Here is a 23,072-nt window from a genome sequence, read left to right on the forward strand (position 1 = left end):
AAACCTCTCACAGCGCTTCATACTTCATACTGTTGTTCTAGCCATATTTACGTCCTCTCTGTGCTCTCAGAACTGAAAAGAGCGACGTGATGCGATCGACGGGCATACTAGAGACACGTCCAATACGTCTGTACACAGCTTCATCGGATTTTCACCGTGGTTTCCATTTCGCGATCGATCGGACCTTACTTTCCGAATAAGTCTCGTAATTTTTGTAAACGATGTCTACACTGCAGTGCCGCTGGGCAGCTGGGAAGTCTCTAACAAAAGTTGCACGCCATGACGTGATCTACCTCCATAGACGCTTGTCGCAAAGATTTTGAAACATTCTGTACATCTTAATCTTTCATTACATACAGACAGCATGTTACTAATTACAAAGATTTCAAGTGACCGTTACACTGTGTTCTATTATAAAGGATTTCTGATGTCCGTTCTACTCTTGATTTCTCTATTTAATACAATTCTAGTGAAAAAACCCTGTTCATGATCATGTTAGCTCTAGTTCATGTAGTGTCTATTATATGGTTTTCCTTTACCATATTAGAGAGTGCTTGCTATGAGTATAGTGGTTTAACACCACATATCAGGTATGTCTATCTGTCCTTTGTACTCTCATGCCTATACGAACAGGCACTAGTTAAATTCATTGAGGAGTTGCACTTTTTATATATGTCGTGTCTTTTCTTTTGGACATGTCCGAAAGAATAGCCATCAATTTCGTCCTACAGCCACTATGAATCGAGACGCAAAGGAATTAAAGACATTAGCTGCCAGTGGGCAATTATTTAGATCAATGAGGTAAGTTGAAAATCTGTGCCCGACTGGGATTCGAACCCGGGTCTCATGCTTAGAAGGCAGATGTGCTGACCACGTTTTTTTTTTATTTTTGTTCTCATTTTGTTCAATGTTGTTCGTTGCATTTGTTCGGTGCGGATGTCCCACGACACCCATTCAAGTTCAGTGTTGAGCTGTTGACTCAGTTTTTTATTACAGAGGGCAGCCAGCCCTCTGACCGAACACGCTGAGCTACCGTGCCGGAAAAAAAATGGTTCAAATGACTCTAAGCACTATGGGACTTAACATCTGAGGTCATCAGTCCCCTAGACTTAGAACTACTTAAACCTAACTGACCTAAGGACATAACACACATCGATGTCCGAGGCAGGATTCGAACCTGCGACCGTAGCAGCCACTTGGTTCCGGACTGAAGCGCCTAGAACTGCTCGACCACAGCGGCCGGCGCCACTACACCATCCAGACACAGGTCTCACCACACCCACACAACTACTGTAGCACGCCTCCCATCAGACTCAAACTTTCAACTTTTACCACACATTACTGATGTAGTGCCCCTGCCCATTAGCTTCATTACTCGCGTCATTTCGCTGATTTCCTTAAGAATTCGAGCTTGGTGTGCATCTGCACTGAAGGGATCATTTGCTGTCATCGCCTAAATTATTTAAGTGTCTAAAGAACAGTCGTCACATGTATAATCAAGGGGCTGATGGCCAGTGATCCCTTAAATGCAGATGGCAGCAAGTTCGATCTCATGGGAATCGGTGAGATGCCACGTGTAATGAGGCTAATGAGTAGGGGCACTACAGCGGTACATGAGATGAGAATTTGGGTCTGACTGGAGGACCGCTAGGACAGTCCTTGTGGCTGTGGTGACCACTGTGTCCTGATGACATACTGATCAGCGCATCTGCATAGTCAGCAGCAGATCCAGGTTCGAATCCCTGCCTGGAACAAATTTTCAACTTTTTCCCGATTGCTACAAATCAATTCCCGCTGGCAGCTAATGTCTTTAAATCCCTCCTGTCTAGATTTTTTATTTTTTTAAGCTGTATCATCACAACTGGTACAGATCGCAACTACCGAATCGAGAACAGAACAAAGGACTGCGGAGTGATGTAGCACAAGCTGCGGAAGGCTATTAGGTGCAGTCGTGTGAACGAAGAACGCAGAGAGAACGCGTCCCCTCGCATCTCTGTTGAGGCGGCAAATGTGGTGTGTGTGTGCAGGTGGGCAGCCAAGTCACGCGTGCGGATGGGAAACGGCGGTTGGCGGGCGCTGCCTGGAGGCGCCGCGGAGCTGCACTGCCTGTTCCCAGTGCCGCTGCTCTCGGTGAGTGCTTCCCTGATTGGTTACTTAATTGCTTATGTATTCAGCTGCAGGTAACTTTTACAGGGATCAGTTTAATATCGCGAAAAAACTTAATTAAAAGCGTGTAAGGTGCCGGCTGCGATTTTATATTTGGTAGCGTGGAGTGACCTGATGATAAACTAGTGACCTTAATCCGTATTTTTGGTTGGAAATACGCAAAATTGTGACAGTAACACACTTAATCACTAGTTCCTATTGCTCTTCTAACACATCCACTGATGATGGTGTCGTACACCATAAGTGCATTGGCCACAATGTGGTTGATTAAAGTACACTCATGCTCATAAATTAAGGATAATTGCAGAATGTTGTGCCACACAATGTGGCACTACACAAAACTGGCGCTAATAGCATATGCACATAGGGAACACACACGACACAGATCTGTAAGTCCACGGTATTGGTGATAAGTTGAGAAAACCGTCCAGAAACACATGTGCTACAAAACGCCACTGTTTCCTGCGCATGTACCCCAACATCAATATGGGATATGATCACCATGCACACGTACACAGGCCGCTCAACGGGTTGGTATACTCTGGATCAGGTGGTCCAGCAGCTGCTTGGGTATAGCCTCCCATTCTTGCACCATTGCCTGTCGGAGCTCCTGAAGTATCCTTGGGGTTTGAAGACGTCCAGTGATATGTCGACCGAGAGCATCCGAGACGTTCTCGATGGGGTTTAGATCTGGAGAAAAGGCAGGCCACTCCATTCGCCTAATATCTTCTGTTTCAAGGTACTCCTCCACGATCGCAGCTCGGTGGGGCCGTGCGTTATTATCTATCAGGAGAAAAATGGGACCCACTGCACCCCTGAAAAAGGGGACATGCTGGTGCCAAATGACGTCCCGATACACCTGACCTGTTACAGTTCCTCTGTCAAAGACATAATCCCACCCCACACCATCAAACCACGACCTCCATACAGGTCCCTTTCAAGGATATTAAGGGGTTGGTACCTAGTAACTACTTCACGCCAGATGAAAACCCGGCGAGAATCACTGTTCAGACTATACCTGGACTCATCCGTGAACAAAACCTGGGACCACTGTTCCAGTGACCATGTACTGTGTTCTTGACACCAGGCTTTACAGGCTTTCCTGTGACCAGGGGTCAGTGGAATGCACCTTGCAGGTCTTTGGGCGAATAAACCATGTCTGTTCAGTTGTCTGTGGACTGTGTGTCTGGAGACAACTGTTCCAGTGGCTGCGGTAAGGTTCCGAGAAAGGCTACCTGCAGTACTCCGTGGCCGTCTGCGGACACTGATGGTGAGATATCGGTCTTCTTGTGGTGTTGTACACTGTGGACGTCCCGTACTGTAGCACCTGGACAAGTTTCCGTCTGCTGAAATCGTTGCCATGATTTTGAGATCACACTTTGAGGCTGTTATGTACATAGTTCCGCGTAGTCAACGCGTACACAACTTTCCCACTAGAGCGCGCCCCGCTAACCAGAGCAGCGCAGGCGCAGCGCTCGTCCGTCTCCGCTCTACGAGATGGCACTGTCATAGAGACGGACCAAATTCTGCTCCCGCCGATCCGCGTATTAATATGTAACGCAGCCAATGAGATTGCTGCTAACGTAGAACCTTTTCTCCTCGCGGATCACACTCGCGCAGTGATACCTGAACGCTCGAGGTATTTTAACGAGTGTACAGACCTCCGATTAGTCAGTCTGCATCAGTCTGCATTAGTCTGCGTTAGCCTGCATTAGTCTGCAGTCAAGTTTCAGTCTGCGCCTAATAAGATTATCATATTCCTGTACATAGCCATGAAGAGAAATGTATAGACACTTTGTCAAGTATCAGAGATATATGAGAATAAGATTAACGTACCAAGACCAAAGGAACTTCAGATTGTCAATTGTAAATAGCATCCAGAATCAAGTTAAGTCAGGTTTATAATTGTTATTATTTTAATAAATGTGTGTGAAAATTAATCAAGTTCTGTTTAGAGTTGGTCACCGTCAATCTGCTACTCTAAGCGTGCAAGTGGCATTTCTATCGTCTGACCTAACGGCAGAAGATAAACACGCCATGACAAGACCACGAGACCTATTGCTGACACTCGCCTACTTCGTTAGAGCGACAAGTCAAATAATCTGATGGTGTGTGTACCGGAGGTCTTACAGTACGCACACCACAGAGGCACATGGAGGGCCCGTGCTACGACCTGCTGTGTTTGACCAGCCTCGAATCGCCCTAGTATTCTACCCCTCATAACGTCATCAATATGTGTTTTTGAGCCATTTTCAACACACAGTTACCGTTAGCACGTCTGAAAACTTCTGCACACTTACTCGCTGCACCTTACATTGACATGCACCAACACACCTCTGCATATGTGGACTGCTGCCAGTGCCACCGTGCGACGACCGCAGGTCAAATGCACCGCATAGACATACCCCAAAGTGATGTAAACCCGCAAACCGCCCACCAGAGCGTTGTTTCACCATGTACCAGCATTATCCTTAATTTATGAGCATGAGTGTAAATTGAATTTCTGCCCTTAAAACAATCAAAACAATTTCTTTGACCTAATGCAACGGACAGAAGCATCACAGTATCGCCTTATGGAGACAAATGCACCGTTTAGCCGTACTTCATGTATTTTCTAATCTGTTGTCTGATCCATATGAGAATGATATGGGAGGCTTGAAGTAAAACATGGAATTCAAACCTTTGGATGTATTAACCGGTTACTTTTACATGATGGAAATTTGAATTGCGTATCAGTCAATGTTCTTAAATGGTACTGTTCCTCACGAAATGAAGACCTGACAGTAACGTATCAGGCAAAGTGGTCGGCATGCGGGGTACCTCTATGGGAACAAGAGAAAGGATTTTACAAGCTTTTGCGTGATCCAACATGGTGCAACAGAAAAGTGTTGCTAAGGGCAAAGAACAAGAGAGATAGTTACTTTTACTCATTCACAGAGATTCGCGTTGTTGATAAACTTACAATTTCGTTAACCGACTTGCAGAGCGAGAGAAAAACTTGCGTTAATCACTGTTATTGAAACGAGAGAACGAACAAATTGGTCAGCCTAAAACAGGGCGGTGTAAAGAATTTAGCTTAAGACACATGTGGCAAAGATTTCAGCAATTAGGAAAGAATTTGGTACATAGAATTGTGACTACTAACATGCTGTAATTGCGACCTACGTAACAGTACGCCAGCAAACAGTTGCACTGCGTCTCACCGTTATTGCCTCGTGGTACAGCACCTCCAACGCGTCGAAACCGCAGCTCCTTCCGTCTCCACTGCCGACCGTTCGTTCCTCAACACCCCAGAAGGACATACTTTTTTGACGCACGTTCCGGCCAGTCAACGGCCTAGGTTCCGGGTGCAATACAACGGTCCAATCTGATCGCTTTAAAATCACGATCTGCAGATCGCTTGTTCGCCCGTTTTAACTTACAGATTTTCTAGCAAGATGTCGAAGCTTCTACCACAAACTTCCAGCAACCAAAGAAAACACTCGCTCATGAATTCGACGGAAAATATCATTCCACCTACGCTCTCCAAGTCACGTACTGCAAGACAGAGCGGGATAGGGTCATCTGCCCCCAATTCTCTCCTTGTTCTCCAGTCCTCCCCTCTGCTGTCGTCCTGAGCATTCCAACAATTCAGCCCTCATGTTCTAAGCTCGGGGACAGCAGAAAATTCACCTTATCCCATAGCCAAACTAACAGAATGGATTTAAAGCAAGCCAGAGAGTGTCCATGAAACAGAGGCTATTGATTCCAGAGGGAAAGTTAGGATAAAATAGAACACATACCCTACAGATCACTTCGTATAGACAGTGGTTCGCGTAGAATATGATGAAGATGGCAAATAAAAATGTTAAAATGCCGTACCTAATTGATACAATATACTCTAACAAAAAAAAATGGTTCAAATGGCTCTGAGCACTATGGGACTCAACATCTTAGGTCATAAGTCCCCTAGAACTTAGAACTACTTAAACCTAACTAACCTAAGGACATCACACACACCCATGCCCGAGGCAGGATTCGAACCTCCGACCGTAGCAGCCTTGCGGCTCCGGACTGCAGCGCCAGAACCGCACGGCCACCGCGGCCGGCTACTCTAACAAAAGATGTCCTCAAATAAACGTACATCTTTCAAGTTAACGTTTTGAAACACGCAGGCGTGATATCACTAAGCAAAAGATACGAAACTTTTTGAATTCCTAAGGATATCACTCTGAGAGCGTGATCTGTGTTCTTATGCTTTGACAAATTTCATCGATAATGATCTACACATTGACCGTGGCCAAACAGTTTACTGCTCACAATTTTTTAATGATTCATTGCTTCACCAAACATTGCAAAAGTGTGAACACTTAATACCCTTCCGAATCACCAGTTGTCAATAAACAACGTAAAAATAACAATAAATTGAACATATGAGGTGTCATCAAGAAGTAACGGGAATTCTTGTTTTTCTTAAAGAATATTTATTTATTCATCAACATCAGCTTTGTCCCTTTCAGAACAATCCCCCTTAGATTTAATGCTCTTGTACCAGCGTCTTTTCCAATCGTGGAAGCCCTTCTGGAACTCCCTCTTGTTTTGGTCTTCAGCTCCTTCAGCGGTTCTGTTTTTATCCCATCAATGGTGGCAAAACGACGTCCTTTCATGATTCTTTTCAACCTCGGGAATTAAAAGAAGTTTCAGGGGATCATGTACGACGAAGACGGTGGCTGAGGTAACGTAACGGTATTGTTTTTTGCCAAAAAATCACGAATAAGAATTGAAATGTGGGCGAGAAAATTATTAGGATGCAATTTCCACGAGTAGTGTTGCAACAATTCTGGACGTTTTCTTCGCATTGCTCCACGCAATCGGCGCATAACTCCCAGGTAGTATTCCTTATTGAGCCTACTCAGGCAGGAACTCATGATGCAAAATCCATTGTAATCGAAGAAAATACTGAGGAGATCCTTCACATGCGATCGAACTTCTCGAATTTTTTCGGTCTTGGCTCTTCAGGGAGTTTCCAGTGGGACGACATCATACCCATCTACCCGTGTTTCGTCGCCTGTTATAACCGTCTTTAGAAGTTCTAGATCGTTATCGACCTCATTAAGCATTTCCCGAGTGATGCCTATGCCACATCGGTTTTGACAGAAATTCAACAGTTTCGGAACAAATTTCGCTGCTACACGTTTCATGTCAAAACATCTGAAAAATTGCTTGTAATAAGCTAAAGGTTATGATGTAATCGTCAGCAACCTCTCTGATGGTGATTCAGTGATTTTCGAGGACCATTTTCTTTACTTCTTCAACATTGGCGTCAGTAATGGATGTGTTGGGGCGCCCAAGACGGTCGTCGTCTTCGAAGTTTTCTCGACCCTCTCTGAAACGTTTACACCACCCGTAAACTCTTGTCTTACTCATAGCAGATTCGCCAGAAGCTAGAGTCAACATTTCGAATGCACTGCTGCACTTTATTTAATGCAGATTCTTTGATACATCTTTCTCGAAAGTAAAATTTCTCTGAGCACTCGAAAACAAGTATGAACTTTTCGACTGGCAACAATAAACTAAAAGCAGCTGAAAATGCAAGCATACATCAGGAACATGTGTACCAACAAGATAAAAAAGAATTCTGAAAATCGGATGTTTGAAGCTCGCGAAATTAAAAAAAAATTTCACGTTACTTTTTTACCACCCCCCTTCCCCCCGTACATTGACGAGGCAAAACATTATGACTATCTATAAGGGGCGTTCAAAAAGAAACGAGCCGGAGTCTGGAATGAGCAAACCGGTGACAGGAGGGTAATATCGTGGCGTGTGTAACGAGGTGTGGTTCCGATCAGAGCGTGGAAGTTCACAACCCGTCGCTCGAGGGCACGCGTGCAAGTCACGTGACTATACAGAGCAGTCGCATTGCAAACAGTGACATGGAGGTGTCAACAGAAGAGCAACGAGGTGTTGTTCGTTTTCTGAGAGCGGGAGGAATAGATATTCATCGACGAATGTCACAAGTGTACGGCGAACACTGAATGTTCCTTGTAAGGGTCAAGGCGTGGCACAAGCGCTTCAGGGAAGGACGGGCGTCGTTAGCCGATGATGCACGGTCTGGAGCACCACACTGCTTTACCGATGACATCGTCCAGCTGGTGGATGCATTCATTACCCAGGACCGCAGAGTGACAGTGAAAGCCATAGTCGCCTTAGTCGGATTGAGCGTCGGAAGTGTTCACACCATCACGAAGGAACGACTGCATATGCGCAAAGTGTGTGCCCAATGCGTGCTCCACAGTCTTCAACCACACCAGGAAGCATGTCGAGTGGCCCACTGTCTTGCTCATCTGCAGCGCTATGCTCAGGAAGGAAATGCGTTCCTGGCACGAGTGGTGGCCGGAAATGTCATGGTGTCATCACTTTGAACCAGAATCAAAACGACAGTGGAAGCATCCAGGGTCACCACCACCAAAAAACCCAAGGCCATCCACACGAGTACAGGAAAGGTTATGCCGACCAAGATGGCCCCCTTCTTTTACCAAGATGGCCCCCTTCAGATTCAGCACGGGCATCAGTGAATGCCCAGCGTTAGTCACAAACCTTGACCACCCTTCGCCAAGCGATCCAATCAAAACGACCAGGCAATCTCACCCGTGGGGCGATTCTGCTCCATGACAATGCAAAGCCTCATACGGCTAACACAGTCGCGTCACTCCTGCAGAAATTCAAATGGGAGGTTCTCGGCCACCCTACATACAGTCCGGACCACTCTCCCTGTGATTACGTCATTTTTGGTCCCCTTAAAAAGGCTCTTAGGGGCAAATGATTCACCTCGGACTACGACGTTCAGCTGTACGTGCGGAACTAGTTAATATCGCAGCCCCGGGATTTTTATGAGACAGCCATTCACCACCTTGTGTCACAGTGAGACAAGTGTCTCAACAGCCAGGGTCAATACTTCTAACATACAGGTATTGGTTTCTGTAATTATGCCTGTGGCTCATTTCTTTTTAAACGCCCCCTTATACTTAATGGCAATAATCTTTGGAACGCAGTGCAGCTACTATTCTCCATAGCATGGATTTGAAAATTCCTTCGTAGGCTTACGGAAGTATGTGACACCAGATGTCTAAGACAGGTCGCGCAATACCCGTAAATTACGGGACGGTGCTTTGTGGACACGCCAGAAAGCGCCTCAAATGTGTTTCATTGAGTTGAGATCAGGCTTGTCCGGTGGGTACGACAACAATGTGAATTCACTAACATATTCCTCAAATCACTGCAGCACGATTCTGTATTTCAAACATGGGCTATCTGCTGCAAGATGGCGTCGCCGTTGCGGAAGACATCAAGCATGAAGAGACGCAGATGGTCTATAATAATGTCACGTAGTCCACAGCTATTATGACACCTTTGATTACAACCAAAGGTCTCGTGGAAACCGAGGTTTCCGTCCGTGGGGCTGTGCAGCAGCCATTCGCTTGAATGACGGCGTATCTAGAAATAATTATCAACGTCGTGAAACAAGAACCCTAATCCATCTCACCAGGCAACACCTTTCCATTTATACATGACCCAATCTCAATGGTCCCGTACCAACTGCAGTCACAATTGTCAGTGTCGTTGGGTCGACAAGAAAACACGTAGGAGTCATCTGGTCCGAAGCTGACAGTGTGCACTGAACTGTATGACATAACACTTGTCGTTAAATCGCTACGAATGCTGCTTTATAGAGCAGGCAAGCATCCGAACTCTTATGTTCCGTGACGAGGCATGGGCGTCCATCATCAAGTCGCCTTCTCGTGATTCACCGTCCTTCAACGACTGCCCACAGAAGCTCAGTCAGTGGCACGCGAACAACCAATCAGCTTCGGCCTTTTCGAGATGCTCGTTTCCAGGCGGCACACCATAACAATCTACCCTTGTCAAGGTCCGACCCGCTAGCCGCGCGGTCTAACGCGCTGCTTCCCGAGCGGGAAGGCGTGCCGGTCCCCAGCACGAATCTGCCCGGCGGATTAGCGTCGAGGACCGGTGTGCCGGCCAGCCTGTGGATGGATTTTAAGGCGGATTTCCATCTGCCTCGGCGAATGCAGGCTGTCAGTGGTTTTCCCCATTTGCGCCCTTTATTGTCGCTGGGATGATTGCACCATTCGTGCTGCGCGGTATTAGCCGAGCGGTCTAAGGCTCTGCAGTCATGGACTGTGCGGATGGTCCCGGCGGAGGTTCGAGTCCTCCCTCGGGCATGGGTGTGTGTGTTTGTCCTTAGGATAATTTAGGTTAAGTAGTGTGTAAGCTTAGAGACTGATGACCTTAGCAGTTAAGTCCCATAAGATTTCACACACATTTGAACATTTTTTTTGCACCATTCGTCTCTGGTCCGCTTACTCGTTTATATTTTTCTTAGCGCGTCACGTGGCCACAATTACGCGGTGAGCAATAGTCATCATGTTTCGACCACCTGTATATATAACTTTAAAAATTGAAAATGGAACACCCACTTTCAAACAAGGAGAAGACGCGGAAAACACACACACACACACACACACACACACACACACAGAGAGAGAGAGAGAGAGAGAGAGACACACACACACACACATACATTTTCATAATACTTATGGATTATTTACGTAGTTCATTATATGCGGCAAAGAACTGCACTGAAAATGATAGGACAAGGATCGACCATTAACAAGTAAAGGATCGGCGGCCCGTGTAATAGTTGAACGGCTCAACCTATTGCAAAGGTCGGAACATCGCTATGCTAGACCTCACTCGAGATCTTTGACATTTCCCTGCAAATACTGAACGTGGCGGTGAATGTCACGCGAATTAATGGCAACACTGCTGTGTCTGGGCTCAAGTTGCCCGCGTGGATGTCCGTTCTTGTAAAGGCATCCTTGCTTCCACGACGATAAATAAACTCCAGAAACAAGGATCGGCCCACACTAGTGTTTTATTTCTACGCACTTAACTTCACCTGGTCTCCAATGATTTTCGCTACAGTAAAGCTTGCGAAAATACAGCTACTAACACATGCGGTTTAAATGTACGTTTTACTACGTGGGTAAGTCAATTATTATCCTCAAAGTAGTTATAAAATTTTATTGTAATCAAATAGGAAACGTACAAGAACATCATTTTTCGACGTAGTCTTCTTGCGTTTCAACGCACTTGGTCCATAGTTGTACAAGCTTCCTGATGCCATCATAAAAGAGAAGGTTCTCGGTTGAGCTGGGAGCCAAGAATGCACCGCTTTTTTCACTGCTTCGTCCTTGGCAAATCGAGAGCCTTTTAATGCCTGTTTGAGGACCAAACAAGTGATAGAAGGGGCAAGATCGGGACTATATGGAGGATGATCCAGTACTTCAAAGCGTTTCAGTAGTGTGGGCAGCAGTATGCGAACGGGCATTGCCGTGCAACTATACAACACCTTTTGCCAGCAATCTTCGGCGTTTGCTTCGAATTCCAGGCTTTATAGCCTAGCAATAAGCATCTCACTGTAACGTACACTGTTCATTGTTGTGCCCCTTTCCCCTTTTGCCTGCAGACGGTTGGGTCGTGAACTTTTTCTTGCACGGCGAATTTGGATGTTTCCATTCCGTACTCTGCCGTTTACTCTCCGGCTCGTAATGATGGATCCATGTTTCGTCACCAGTAATGATCCTGTCTAAGAAGTTGTCCCCTTCGTTACCAAAGCGATCTAAATGGTTTTTGCAGATGTCCAAGCGCGTTTGCTTATGCAACTGTGTGAGTTGTTTTTGGGACCCATCTTTTTTTTTCTTGGTCATCAGTCTACTGACTGGTTTGATGCGGCCCGCCACGAATTCCTTTCCTGTGCTAACCTCTTCATCTCAGAGTAGCACTTGCAACCTACGTCCTCAATTATTTGCTTGACGTATTCCAATCTCAGTCTTCCTCTACAGTTTTTGCCCTCTACAGCTCCCTCTAGTACCATGGAACTCATTCCCTCATGTCTTAGCAGATGTCCTATCATCCTGTCCCTCCTCCTTATCAGTGTTTTCCACATATTCCTTTCCTCTCCGATTCTGCGTAGAACCTCCTCATTCCTTACCTTATCAGTCCACCTCATTTTCAACATTCGTCGATAGCACCACATCTCAAATGCTTCGATTCTCTTCTGTTCCGGTTTTCCCACAGTCCATGTTTCACTACCATACAATGCTGTACTCCAGACGTACATCCTCAGAAATTTCTTCCTCAAATTAAGCCCGGTTGATATTAGTAGACTTCTCTTGGCCAGAAATGCCTTTTTTGCCATAGCGAGTCTACTTTTGATGTCCTCCTTGCTCCGTCCGTCATTGGTTATTTTACTGCCTAGGTAGCAGAATTCTTTAACTTCATTGACTTCGTGACCATCAATCCTGATGTTAAGTTTCTCGCTGTTCTCATTTCTACTACTTCTCATTACCTTCGTCTTTCTCCGATTTACTCTCAAACCATTCTGTGTACTCATTAGACTGTTCATTCCGTTCAGCAGATCATTTAATTCTTCTTCACTTTCACTCAGGATAGCAATGTCATCAGCGAATCGTATCATTGATATCCTTTCACCTTGTATTTTAATTCCACTCCTGAACCTTTCTTATATTTCCATCATTGCTTCCTCGATGTACAGATTGAAGAGTAGAGGCGAGAGGCTACAGCCTTGTCTTACACCCTTCTTAATACGAGCACTTCGTTCTTGATCGTCCACTCTTATTATTCCCTCTTGGTTGTTGTACATATTGTATATGGCCCGTCTCTCCCTATAGCTTATCCCTACTTTTTTCAGACTCTCGAACAGCTTGCACCATTTTATATTGTCGAACGCTTTTTCCAGGTCGACAATTCCTATGAAAGTGTCTTGATTTTTCTTTAGCCTTGCTTCCATTATTAGCCGTAACGTCAGAGTTGCCTCTCTCGTCCCTTTACTTTTCCTAAAGCCAAACTGATCGTCACCTAGCGCATTCTCAATTTTCTTTTCCATTCTTCTGTATATTGTTCTTGTAAGCAGCTTCGATGCATGAGCTGTTAAGCTGATTGTGGGATAATTCTCGCACTTGTCAGCTCTTGCCATCTTGGGAATTGTGTGGATGATGCTTTTCCGAAAGTCAGATGGTATGTCGCCAGACTCATATATTCTACACACCAACGTGAATAGTCGTTTTATTGCCACTTCCCCCAATGATTTTAGAAATTCTGATGGAATGTTATCTATCCCTTCTGCCTTATTTGACCGTAAGTCCTCCAAAGCCCCTTTAGATTCCGATTCTAGTACTGGATCCCCTATCTCTTCTAAATCGACTCCTGTTTCTTCTTCTATCACATCAGACAAATTTTCACCCTCATAGAGGCTTTCAATGTATTCTTTCCACCTATCTGCTCTCTCCTCTGCATTTAACAGTGGAATTCCCGTTGCACTCTTAATGTTACCACCGTTGCTTTTAATGTCACCAAAGGTTGTTTTGACTTTCCTGTATGCTGAGTCTGTCCTTCCGACAATCATATCTTTTTCGATGTCTTCACATTTTTCCTGCAGCCATTTCGTCTTAGCTTCCCTGAATTTCCTATTTATTTCATTCCTCAGCGACTTGTATTTCTGTATTCCTGATTTTCCCGGAACATGTTTGTGCTTCCTCCTTTCATCAATCAACTGAAGTATTTCTTCTGTTACCCATGGTTTCTTCGCAGCTACCTTCTTTGTACCTATGTTTTCCTTCCCAACTTCTGTGATGGCCCTTTTTAGAGATGTCCATTCCTCTTCGACTATACTGCCTACTGCGCTATTCCTTATTGCTGTATCTATAGCGTTCGAGAACTTCAAACGTATCTCGTCATTCCTTAGTACTTCCGTATCTCACTTCTTTGCGTATTGATTCTTCCTGACTAATGTCTTGAACTTCAGCCTACTCTTCATCACTACTATATTGTGATCTGAGTCTATATCTGCTCCTGGGTACGCCTTACAATCCAGTATCTGATTTCGGAATCTCTGTCTGACCATGATGTAATCTAATTGAAATCTTCCCGGCCTTTTCCAAGTATACCTGCTCCTCTTGTGATTCTTGAACAGGGTATTCGCTATTACTAGCTGAAACTGGTTACAGAACTCAATTAGTCTTTCTCCTCTTTCATTCCTTGTCCCAGGCCCATATTCTCCTGTAACCTTTTCTTCTACTCCTTCCCCTACAACTGCATTCCAGTCGCCCATGACTATTAGATTTTCGTCCCCCTTTACATACCGCATTACCCTTTCAATATCCTCATACACTTTCTCTATCTGTTCATCTTCAGCTTGCGACGTCGGCATGTATACCTGAACTATCGTTGTCGGTGTTGGTCTGCTGTCGGTTCTGATTAGAACAACCTGGTCATTGAACTGTTCACAGTAACACACCCTCTGCCCTACCTACCTATTCATAACGAATCCTACAACTGTTATACCATTTTCTGCTGCTGTTGACATTACCCGATACTCATCTGACCAGAAATCCTTGTCTTCTTTCCACTTCACTTCACCGACCCCTACTATATCTAGATTGAGTCTTTGCATTTCCCTTTTCAGATTTTCTAGTTTCCCTACCACGTTCAAGCTTCTGACATTCCACGCCCCGACTCGTAGAACGTTATCCTTTCATTGATTATTCAATCTTTTTCTCATGGTAACCTCTCCCTTGGCAGTCTCCTCCGGAGATCCGAATGGGGAACTATTCCGGAATCTTTTGCCAATGGAGAGATCATCATGACACTTCTTCAATTACAGGCCACATGTCCTGTGGATACACGTTACGTGTCTTTAATGCAGTGGTTTCCATCGCCTTCTGCATCCTCATGTCGTTGATCATTGCCGATTCTTCCGCCTTTAGGGGCAATTTCCCACCCTAGGACAAGAGAGTGCCCTGAACCTCTATCCGCTCCTCCGCCCTCTTTGACAAGGCCGTTGGCAGAATGAGGCCGACTTCTTATTCCGGATGTCTTCGACCGCCAATACTGATTATTTATCAAAATTTAGGCAGTGGTGGGGACCGAACCCGGGACCGAAGACCTTTTTGATTATGAATCAAAGACGCTACCCCTAGACCACGGTACCCATCTTGCTGAAATTTTATGAAACCCAAGTCTGTTGTGGATAATTTCGTAGGCAGAACCGTGACTAATTTGCAGACGATGTGCCGCTTCGTCAGTAGTTAATCGTCTGTCTAAGAGAATAATTTCACGCGAACGCTCAATGGTTTCTTCATTTATGGCGGAAGTCGGTCGTCCGGCTGCTTCATCGTACGTAACACTTGTGCGACCATTCCGGAATTTTTTAATCTATTCGTAGACACTCCGTCGTGGCAAAACACTGTTCCCGTACTGTACCGAAGGTCTTCGATTAATTTCTGCCCCTGATACGCCTTTCGATCACAAAAACGGATCACTGAACGTTGCTCTTCTTTGGTGCAAATAGATAACGGAGCAGCCGTGATTAACAGCGCGGCAGCGATAACGAAACTAACCTAGCAGCTTGAAAATTGCAAAGATATAACAACAAATAAACAAAGCATGCGCAATCAACGTTAAACGACAGTACTACCAAAATAAACAAAAATATAACTAAATTGCGGATAATAATTGACTTACCTTTGTATATGTAACTGCTCCACTGATTATTTGTTATCCCATTGTCTGGTGCTACCGTAAAATGTTATTGTGCTTACTAATACAAACATAAGCAAAGCAAAGAATGTACAACCATCACTTAAAGGCTATAAGCAGGGTGTAATAAAAAGGTACGACCAAACTTTGGGGAAACATTCTTCAAATGTAGAAGAAGAAAATATAGTATATAAACATGGGTCCGGACACATTTATTTCCATGTTAGAAATGGCTCTGAGCACTATGGGACTTAACCTCTGAGGTCATCAGTCCCCTAGAACTTAGAACTACTTAAACCTAACTAACCTACGGACATCACACACATCCATGCCCGAGGCAGGATTGAACCTGCGACCGTAGCGGTCGCGCGGTTCCAAACTGTAGCGCCTAGAACCGCTCTCCATGTTAGAGCTCAGTTAATAAAATTCTTGAACACATTAATCATCTAGATTGAAACGAAGCCTCATCCGTGAACAACACATTTGTTCTAAAGTGAGGGTTAACAGACAGTTGATTGAACCATTCACAGAAGTGTAGCTGAGCACGAAAATCAGCTGCTGATAGTGCCCTAACGCACTATACATTGTGCAGATACAGCAGGTTCTTGTGTAGCACTCTCCAGTCATGTGATAAATATTACTGGTTGCAGCTAACTGCCTTACGCTGTCGTCGTCAACTGTACGAAGAGGTTCTTCCTTGAGGTGAGGTGTCAACGACCTTAGAGTCGCGGGTAGTAAGCTTGAAAGTCCTACGCTCCCTAAGACGATGATAAGTTGTTTCGAATGTCCTTCTGTAGGGGCAATGTCGTTCTGGAAATCTCTCCCGATACAAACGCAGAGCGCCACAACCAATACAATCTGCTAGTCAGCACACAGCAAATGGCATCTGCTGACTCCTCTTTTGAGTACACTTCCATTTCACTGTAGTAAACAGTTGATACTACGAATTTTATGGTCGCGGAACAATGAAGTTGGTCGCATGTAAAGGCAAGCAGTGGAGTGAGCCACCTGTCAACATTACCTTCGTTCATGTGGAACAAAAAACACTGGCGGTGAACCTAACAATTACAAAAGAGTGTTTTTGAACATTTGACATAAAAAAAGTTTCATGTAATGCTGGCGCATTCTGTTTCTGTGTGTTTCCCTTGATTAACGCGATTATGAAGATAAATAGAAAATGTTTTTGCATGTCCATCCTTATGATTGGAGGACTGTGGAACTTCTACCGTTCAGTTACGTAATAAAATGGAACACCTACAGCCGTCCTTATGATGTCATTTATTAAATGGGTACCAGGTTCCGTGCTTCAATGCCTCATCTTCAGGCCCGTATGCATAAACAGTAATGGTACCATCATCACCTTATCAACTATCCACTACCGAGACAGATTAAAAACAGAATAAGAATCAAGGACAAGACTATAAGTGAATTTTCAGTAATCATTTGATAAAACAAACAGATACATCCATTGTCACATACCTAAGGTATACCATAACGAATTCCCATTCTATACATTATACAAATAGGCTATTCATTAATAACTTCATTAATTAAATATTCCATGATTTTTACTGCACAATCCTGGAATAACCTACTAAACGACAAAAATAATTGTAGAAAATTGTAAGTGTATGGAAGAAACCACAACCTCAGAAATAAGTAAACCGAAGAAACATGCATCTATGCGCTAGTATCCTTACACAAGGACAGCATCATATCAGAGTTATAAAATGCTAAGCTGAAAACCGAATGTAGGCATATTTGTGTCATATATATAAAATGAACGTCCAAGAACGTGTCAAGAGACCAAATGTTGAGAACCACCTATGTCATATCATACACTGAATATGTAGAACTCAAGGTAATGTTCAAGATGAAAAGCATCTACACATCTGTGAGAAAGTAGCCCTTGCTGAAAGACTACCTCACAAAAATCTAAATGTCAGTATGGTAAGCTGTCAATATGACAATATAAATACATCTGTGTGTCATGCCAAAGTATAAAATGCTGAGGTGTAAACTATTGAAGGGCACACTTAATGTCATACACATAAAATGAACGTCCAAGACGTGTCAGAGGACCAAATGTAGGACACCACCTATAATCTTAACATATGCAGAATATTTGAAAACACCCACAAGAAACTATTCATGGTGAACAATATTCATGTACCAAAGTATCCATACATCATGTACTGCCTTGAAATAATAACATACGAGGACAACAACTATCTAACTAGCACGCAGGGATGCAGTGCACCATAAAGGAGAACTCAACAGCATCTATTCATGAAGTATCAGAAAAGCTTGCTGACTAACAAACCACTCAAAAGTACTCATATGCATTAAACACAAATGAACACACACACACACAAAAATGAATTTAAAATTACATATACTTATGAATAAATGTACCGTATCCAGTACACACCTTGGTCTTCCAACCACATTGAAACCAATAGCCATTACATCCATGCAATCAAAATATCAAAAGAAAGATACTGGCCATACATATCGCCTAAAAGACAAACCACATTATTAATTGACCAGTGACAAGACTACGCAACAGGCTACATAAATAAATCCAACATATATACACTCCTGGAAAATGAAATAAGAACACCGTGAATTCATTGTCCCAGGAAGGGGAAACTTTATTGACACATTCCTGGGGTCAGATACATCACATGATCACACTGACAGAACCACAGGCACATCGACACAGACAACAGAGCATGCACAATGTCGGCACTAGTACAGTGTATATCCACCTTTCGCAGCAATGCAGGCTGCTATTCTCCCATGGAGACGATCGTAGAGATGCTGGATGTAGTCCTGTGGAACGGCTTGCCATGCCATTTCCACCTGGCGCCTCAGTTGGACCAGCGTTCGTGCTGGACGTGCAGACCGCGTGAGACGACGCTTCATCCAGTCCCAAACATGCTCAATGGGGGACAGGTCCGGAGATCTTGCTGGCCAGGGTAGTTGACTTACACCTTCTAGAGTACGTTGGGTGGCACGGGATACATGCGGACGTGCATTGTCCTGTTGGAACAGCAAGTTCCCTTGCCGGTCTAGGAATGGTAGAACGATGGGTTCGATGACGGTTTGGATGTACCGTGCACTATTCAGTGTCCCCTCGACGATCACCAGTGGTGTACGGCCAGTGTAGGAGATCGCTCCCCACACCATGATGCCGGGTGTTGGCCCTGTGTGCCTCGGTTGTATGCAGTCCTGATTGTGGCGCTCACCTGCACGGCGCCAAACAAGCATACGACCATCATTGGCACCAAGGCAGAAGCGACTCTCATCGCTGAAGACGACACGTCTCCATTCGTCCCTCCATTCATGCCTGTCGCGACACCACTGGAGGCGGGCTGCACGATGTTAGGGCGTGAGCGGAAGACGGCCTAACGGCGTGCGGGACCGTAGCCCAGCTTCATGGAGACGGTTGCGAATAGTCCTCGCCGATACCCCAGGACCAACAGTGTCCCTAATTTGCTGGGAAGTGGCGGTGCGGTCCCCTACGGCACTGCGTAGGATCCTACGGTCTTGGCGTGCATCCGTGCGTCGCTGCGGTGCGGTCCCAGGTCGACGGGCACGTGCACCTTCCGCCGACCACTGGCGACAACATCGATGTACTGTGGAGACCTCACGCCCCACGTGTTGAGCAATTCGGCGGTACGTCCACCCGGCCTCCCGCATGCCCACTATACGCCCTCGCTCAAAGTCCGTCAACTGCACATACGGTTCACGTCCACGCTGTCGCGGCATGCTACCAGTGTTAAAGACTGCGATGGAGCTCCGTATGCCACGGCAAACTGGCTGACACTGACGGCGGCGGTGCACAAATGCTGCGCAGCTAGCGCCATTCGACGGCCAACACCGCGGTTCCTGGTGTGTCCGCTGTGCCGTGCGTGTGATCATTGCTTGTACAGCCCTCTCGCAGTGTCCGGAGCAAGTATGGTGGGTCTGACACACCGGTGTCAATGTGTTCTTTTTTCCATTTCCAGGAGTGTATTTAACGTGCGGCTATGAACACGTGACGGCAATCTGTAAGTTGACAATACGTACACTGTTACAACAAAAACACTGGCAATGCCACAAGTCATGTCCTGCGAAACCCAAGTGAGGGTAATTGCAAACCCATGTGAAATTGAAGACGGGTGCATAACCACTAAATGTGTCACATACGACTAAAATAACTACATGGTAAAGAGAAGGAGACATGCAAGGACATCTAGTTGTAATTCTAGGTCTAACACACACGGTTCTACCTCGAAGTACATAACTAGAGGCCAGTGACAACAACGTAGACTGCAGCACTCGGGTATGTTCTATCTGAAGTGTCTGAGTGGACCCTTATTTCCTTAGCTGCTCGTGGGACCGAGATGGAATCCTCAAAATCTTCCTGTTCTCCTCCTAGAGTGATGGCTGTACCCCCTGCGAGTACTCACACCCATTCATCTAAAAGAAAGAGAGAGGATAGCCATCCTGATAATAATAATAATTTTGACTTAAGTAACAGGGCTCACGGAGTCATAAATAACAATTTGTTTCGGTTGATAAAGAGGAAGGAGGGGACATTTGAAAAAGTGTCCCGTTTCTATATCCATAAAGGTTTGGAAGGACTTGCTGGCACGTTAAAGTTTATTGAACACTGACATAATGGTTCCTTGCTAGCCGAAACTGACTGATCACTGCAGGTTGAACTTCTTCAGAAATCGCACAGATTGGGTGAATATGATATCGTTGTCGAGATGCTACCTCTGTTAACTCCAGCAAGGGCGTGGTCACGTGCCGCAATATCATGGACATGGACATAGTGGAACTGAAGCAAGAATTGGCGGATAGTTGATGTGGAGCAACGAGCACGATGGAATGATGGAGAAACTGAAAAAACTGCAACTTTCATGGTCACATTCATTTCTCCGACGCTGCCTGAACATATTATGGCAAGGTCCTTACATACTAAGCCCTATGCAGTGCTATAAATACCAGTGTTTTGGCCATACAAGCATAAGCTGCGGAGGTGAAGCTACCTGCGGAAAGTGCAGAAAAGCAGCCCATGAGGCTGGGATGACTGCCCATCGCCGGCGACCTCCATCAACCGCTCTGGGAGCCACCCAATCTTTAGCCGAGACTGTTCTGTTTTTGCTGAGGAACGCAAAATGCAGGAAATAAAAGTGACCAAGCGGATCCCCTTTGCCGAAGCCAAAAAAGAATATAAGGCGATGAAATCCCTTGTCTTTGCCGCTTCTTATTCTTCCATGGTACGGAAATCTGTTCCCAACGTGGACGCCTCGACATGACGACGTCTATCGTGCCACTTCCCACCTGACTGTGTATATGTCAAGACAAAGCGAGTGAGGATAAAGCAATGCAAGCAGCGGCCAACACCAGCGCCAGTTCCGTGGTGGCCATCAACAAGACACACGAAATGCAGAGTGCCTCTCAACGCCCCCTTTCCCCTTATCCTCGAAGGGACAGGATGTAGGGAAAGGATCATGACGTTCGGGTCAAAAGCTGTCCCAGGTGCTGTCAGACATTATTCTGGCACGTCTGACTGATGAGGAGGACATAATGGCGTTAGATGCTTAGGATCCATGCAGTCCCTCCAGTCTCCCCCCCCCCCTCCCATTCCACCTTCCCGGTGCAAAGATAGGGGTAGATGAAAACCATACCAATAAAAGGGCTCCCATACTACGGTGGAACATGAATGGGTTCAGGAGGAGGAACTGAAACTTCCAGCACAGGCTCACCCCTTGTGCTTGCATTTACAAGAAACACATTTTAAAGATATTGACGTCCCTGTGCTATGGGGCCATATGCTGTACCACAAGGATGAACTATCGGCGGAAAGAGCCAAGGGAGGGGTCGCTGTGTTTGTCACTAACGCACACCACTCTTCTGCTCTTCCCCTGGCTACTGACGTGCAAGCAGTTGCAGTTGAAGTTATTGTCGGAGGATCACTGTTTGCTGGCTGTATTTACATCCGCAAGATGCAACAGACTGTGAGACTCTCACAAGTCTTATAGAAAAACTCCCTTGACCATTTCTCCGCCTGGGAGACTTCAATGCCCATCATGGCTTGTGGGACTCGACATCAACTTGGCCTCAGGGTCGGGTTTTGGAGAGCCTCACGACATCTCACCAGTTGTGCACCCTCAATGCAGGTACTCCGACTCTGTGCACTGCTACTGGGTCATTCTCCGCCATTGATCTCTCTTTCTGCTCTCCAGCCCTCGCCAACTGTGTTCAGTGGGAGGTCATTGATGATGTGCATTCCAGTGGCCACTTCGCATTCACCACTGACTGGAGCACAACCTGAAGAGAAGCCACCAACATGAATGGTAAGCAGGGGTAACTGGACGTTGTTCAGCCAGGTGATTGTGTTTGAACATCGCAACAACGTCCAGGAATGGGTGGACCACATCATGAGAGTGATGCATCAAGCTGCTGGTTTATCCATCCCAAAGTCCTCAGGTCATCTTAGGAGGCGACCTATACCTTGGTGGACAGATGAGTTCAGCCATTCGGCACAGGCGTGCGGCTCTTCAACGATTTAAACGCTGCTCTACACCAGACAACCTTAAAGCCTTTCGGGTCGCGAGAGCAGGGGCTCGACGTATAATTAAGGAGAGCAAGAAAAGGTCATGGCAAGCGTTTCTGGACTCTACCAACCGTTTCACATGTTATACGAAACTATGGGAAGCCATCAGGAGGATTTCTAGTAAACGCAGTCGTTTACAATTAGCAGCAGTGCTGAAACAAGGGTGTCTCCAAATAACACCCAGAGACATTGCTCGGACGCTTGCAGAGAATTTTGCACAAGCTACTGCCAATGCCAGTCAGGATCCGGCGTTTCGCCACTAGAGAGGGGAAAGCTGGACTTCATATCCAACAGTCCTGAGACTTACAACTGTCCTCTCTCTGTGTGGGAGCCAGTTGCAAAATGACTTTGTGGGCGATGTGGCCTATTTTACACCATATTTTAGTCCTACGTGAAGATGCTTTGCTGAGTGTATTTATATGTTTTGACGATGCCATTACGGCTTTATCACACTAGGAACATGGTGTAGAACAGATCTGAAGCTGGTCATTACTGACTGAAACCGGTCATCACCAAAGGAATTTATATTGTGATCAAAGACTGGAATAAAAAAAAAAACATTTGACAGTACCTTGATCACTGTTTATATTCGCGGCTATGTCGTAGCTGGCGAGTTGGCATTGTTCTGCTTAGATCACTATCGGCAGAAGTTCTCTTCATAGCCAACGCAATTAAC

General features: G+C 45.4%; 1 protein-coding gene across 1 annotated transcript in view; it reads left to right on the forward strand.

Moving 5' to 3' along the window:
• LOC124789922 overlaps positions 1-23,072 on the forward strand; it is a 73,094-nt gene that overhangs the window by 44,413 nt on the left and 5,609 nt on the right. Inside the window, exon 3 of the mRNA XM_047257443.1 lies at positions 2,028-2,130. Within this exon, the coding sequence (XP_047113399.1) occupies positions 2,028-2,130 (103 nt within the window). The remainder of the gene's footprint in view (positions 1-2,027; positions 2,131-23,072) is intronic.

The sequence above is a fragment of the Schistocerca piceifrons genome, chromosome 3 (assembly GCF_021461385.2).
Source record: "Schistocerca piceifrons isolate TAMUIC-IGC-003096 chromosome 3, iqSchPice1.1, whole genome shotgun sequence".
Lineage (NCBI taxonomy): Eukaryota > Metazoa > Arthropoda > Insecta > Orthoptera > Acrididae > Schistocerca > Schistocerca piceifrons.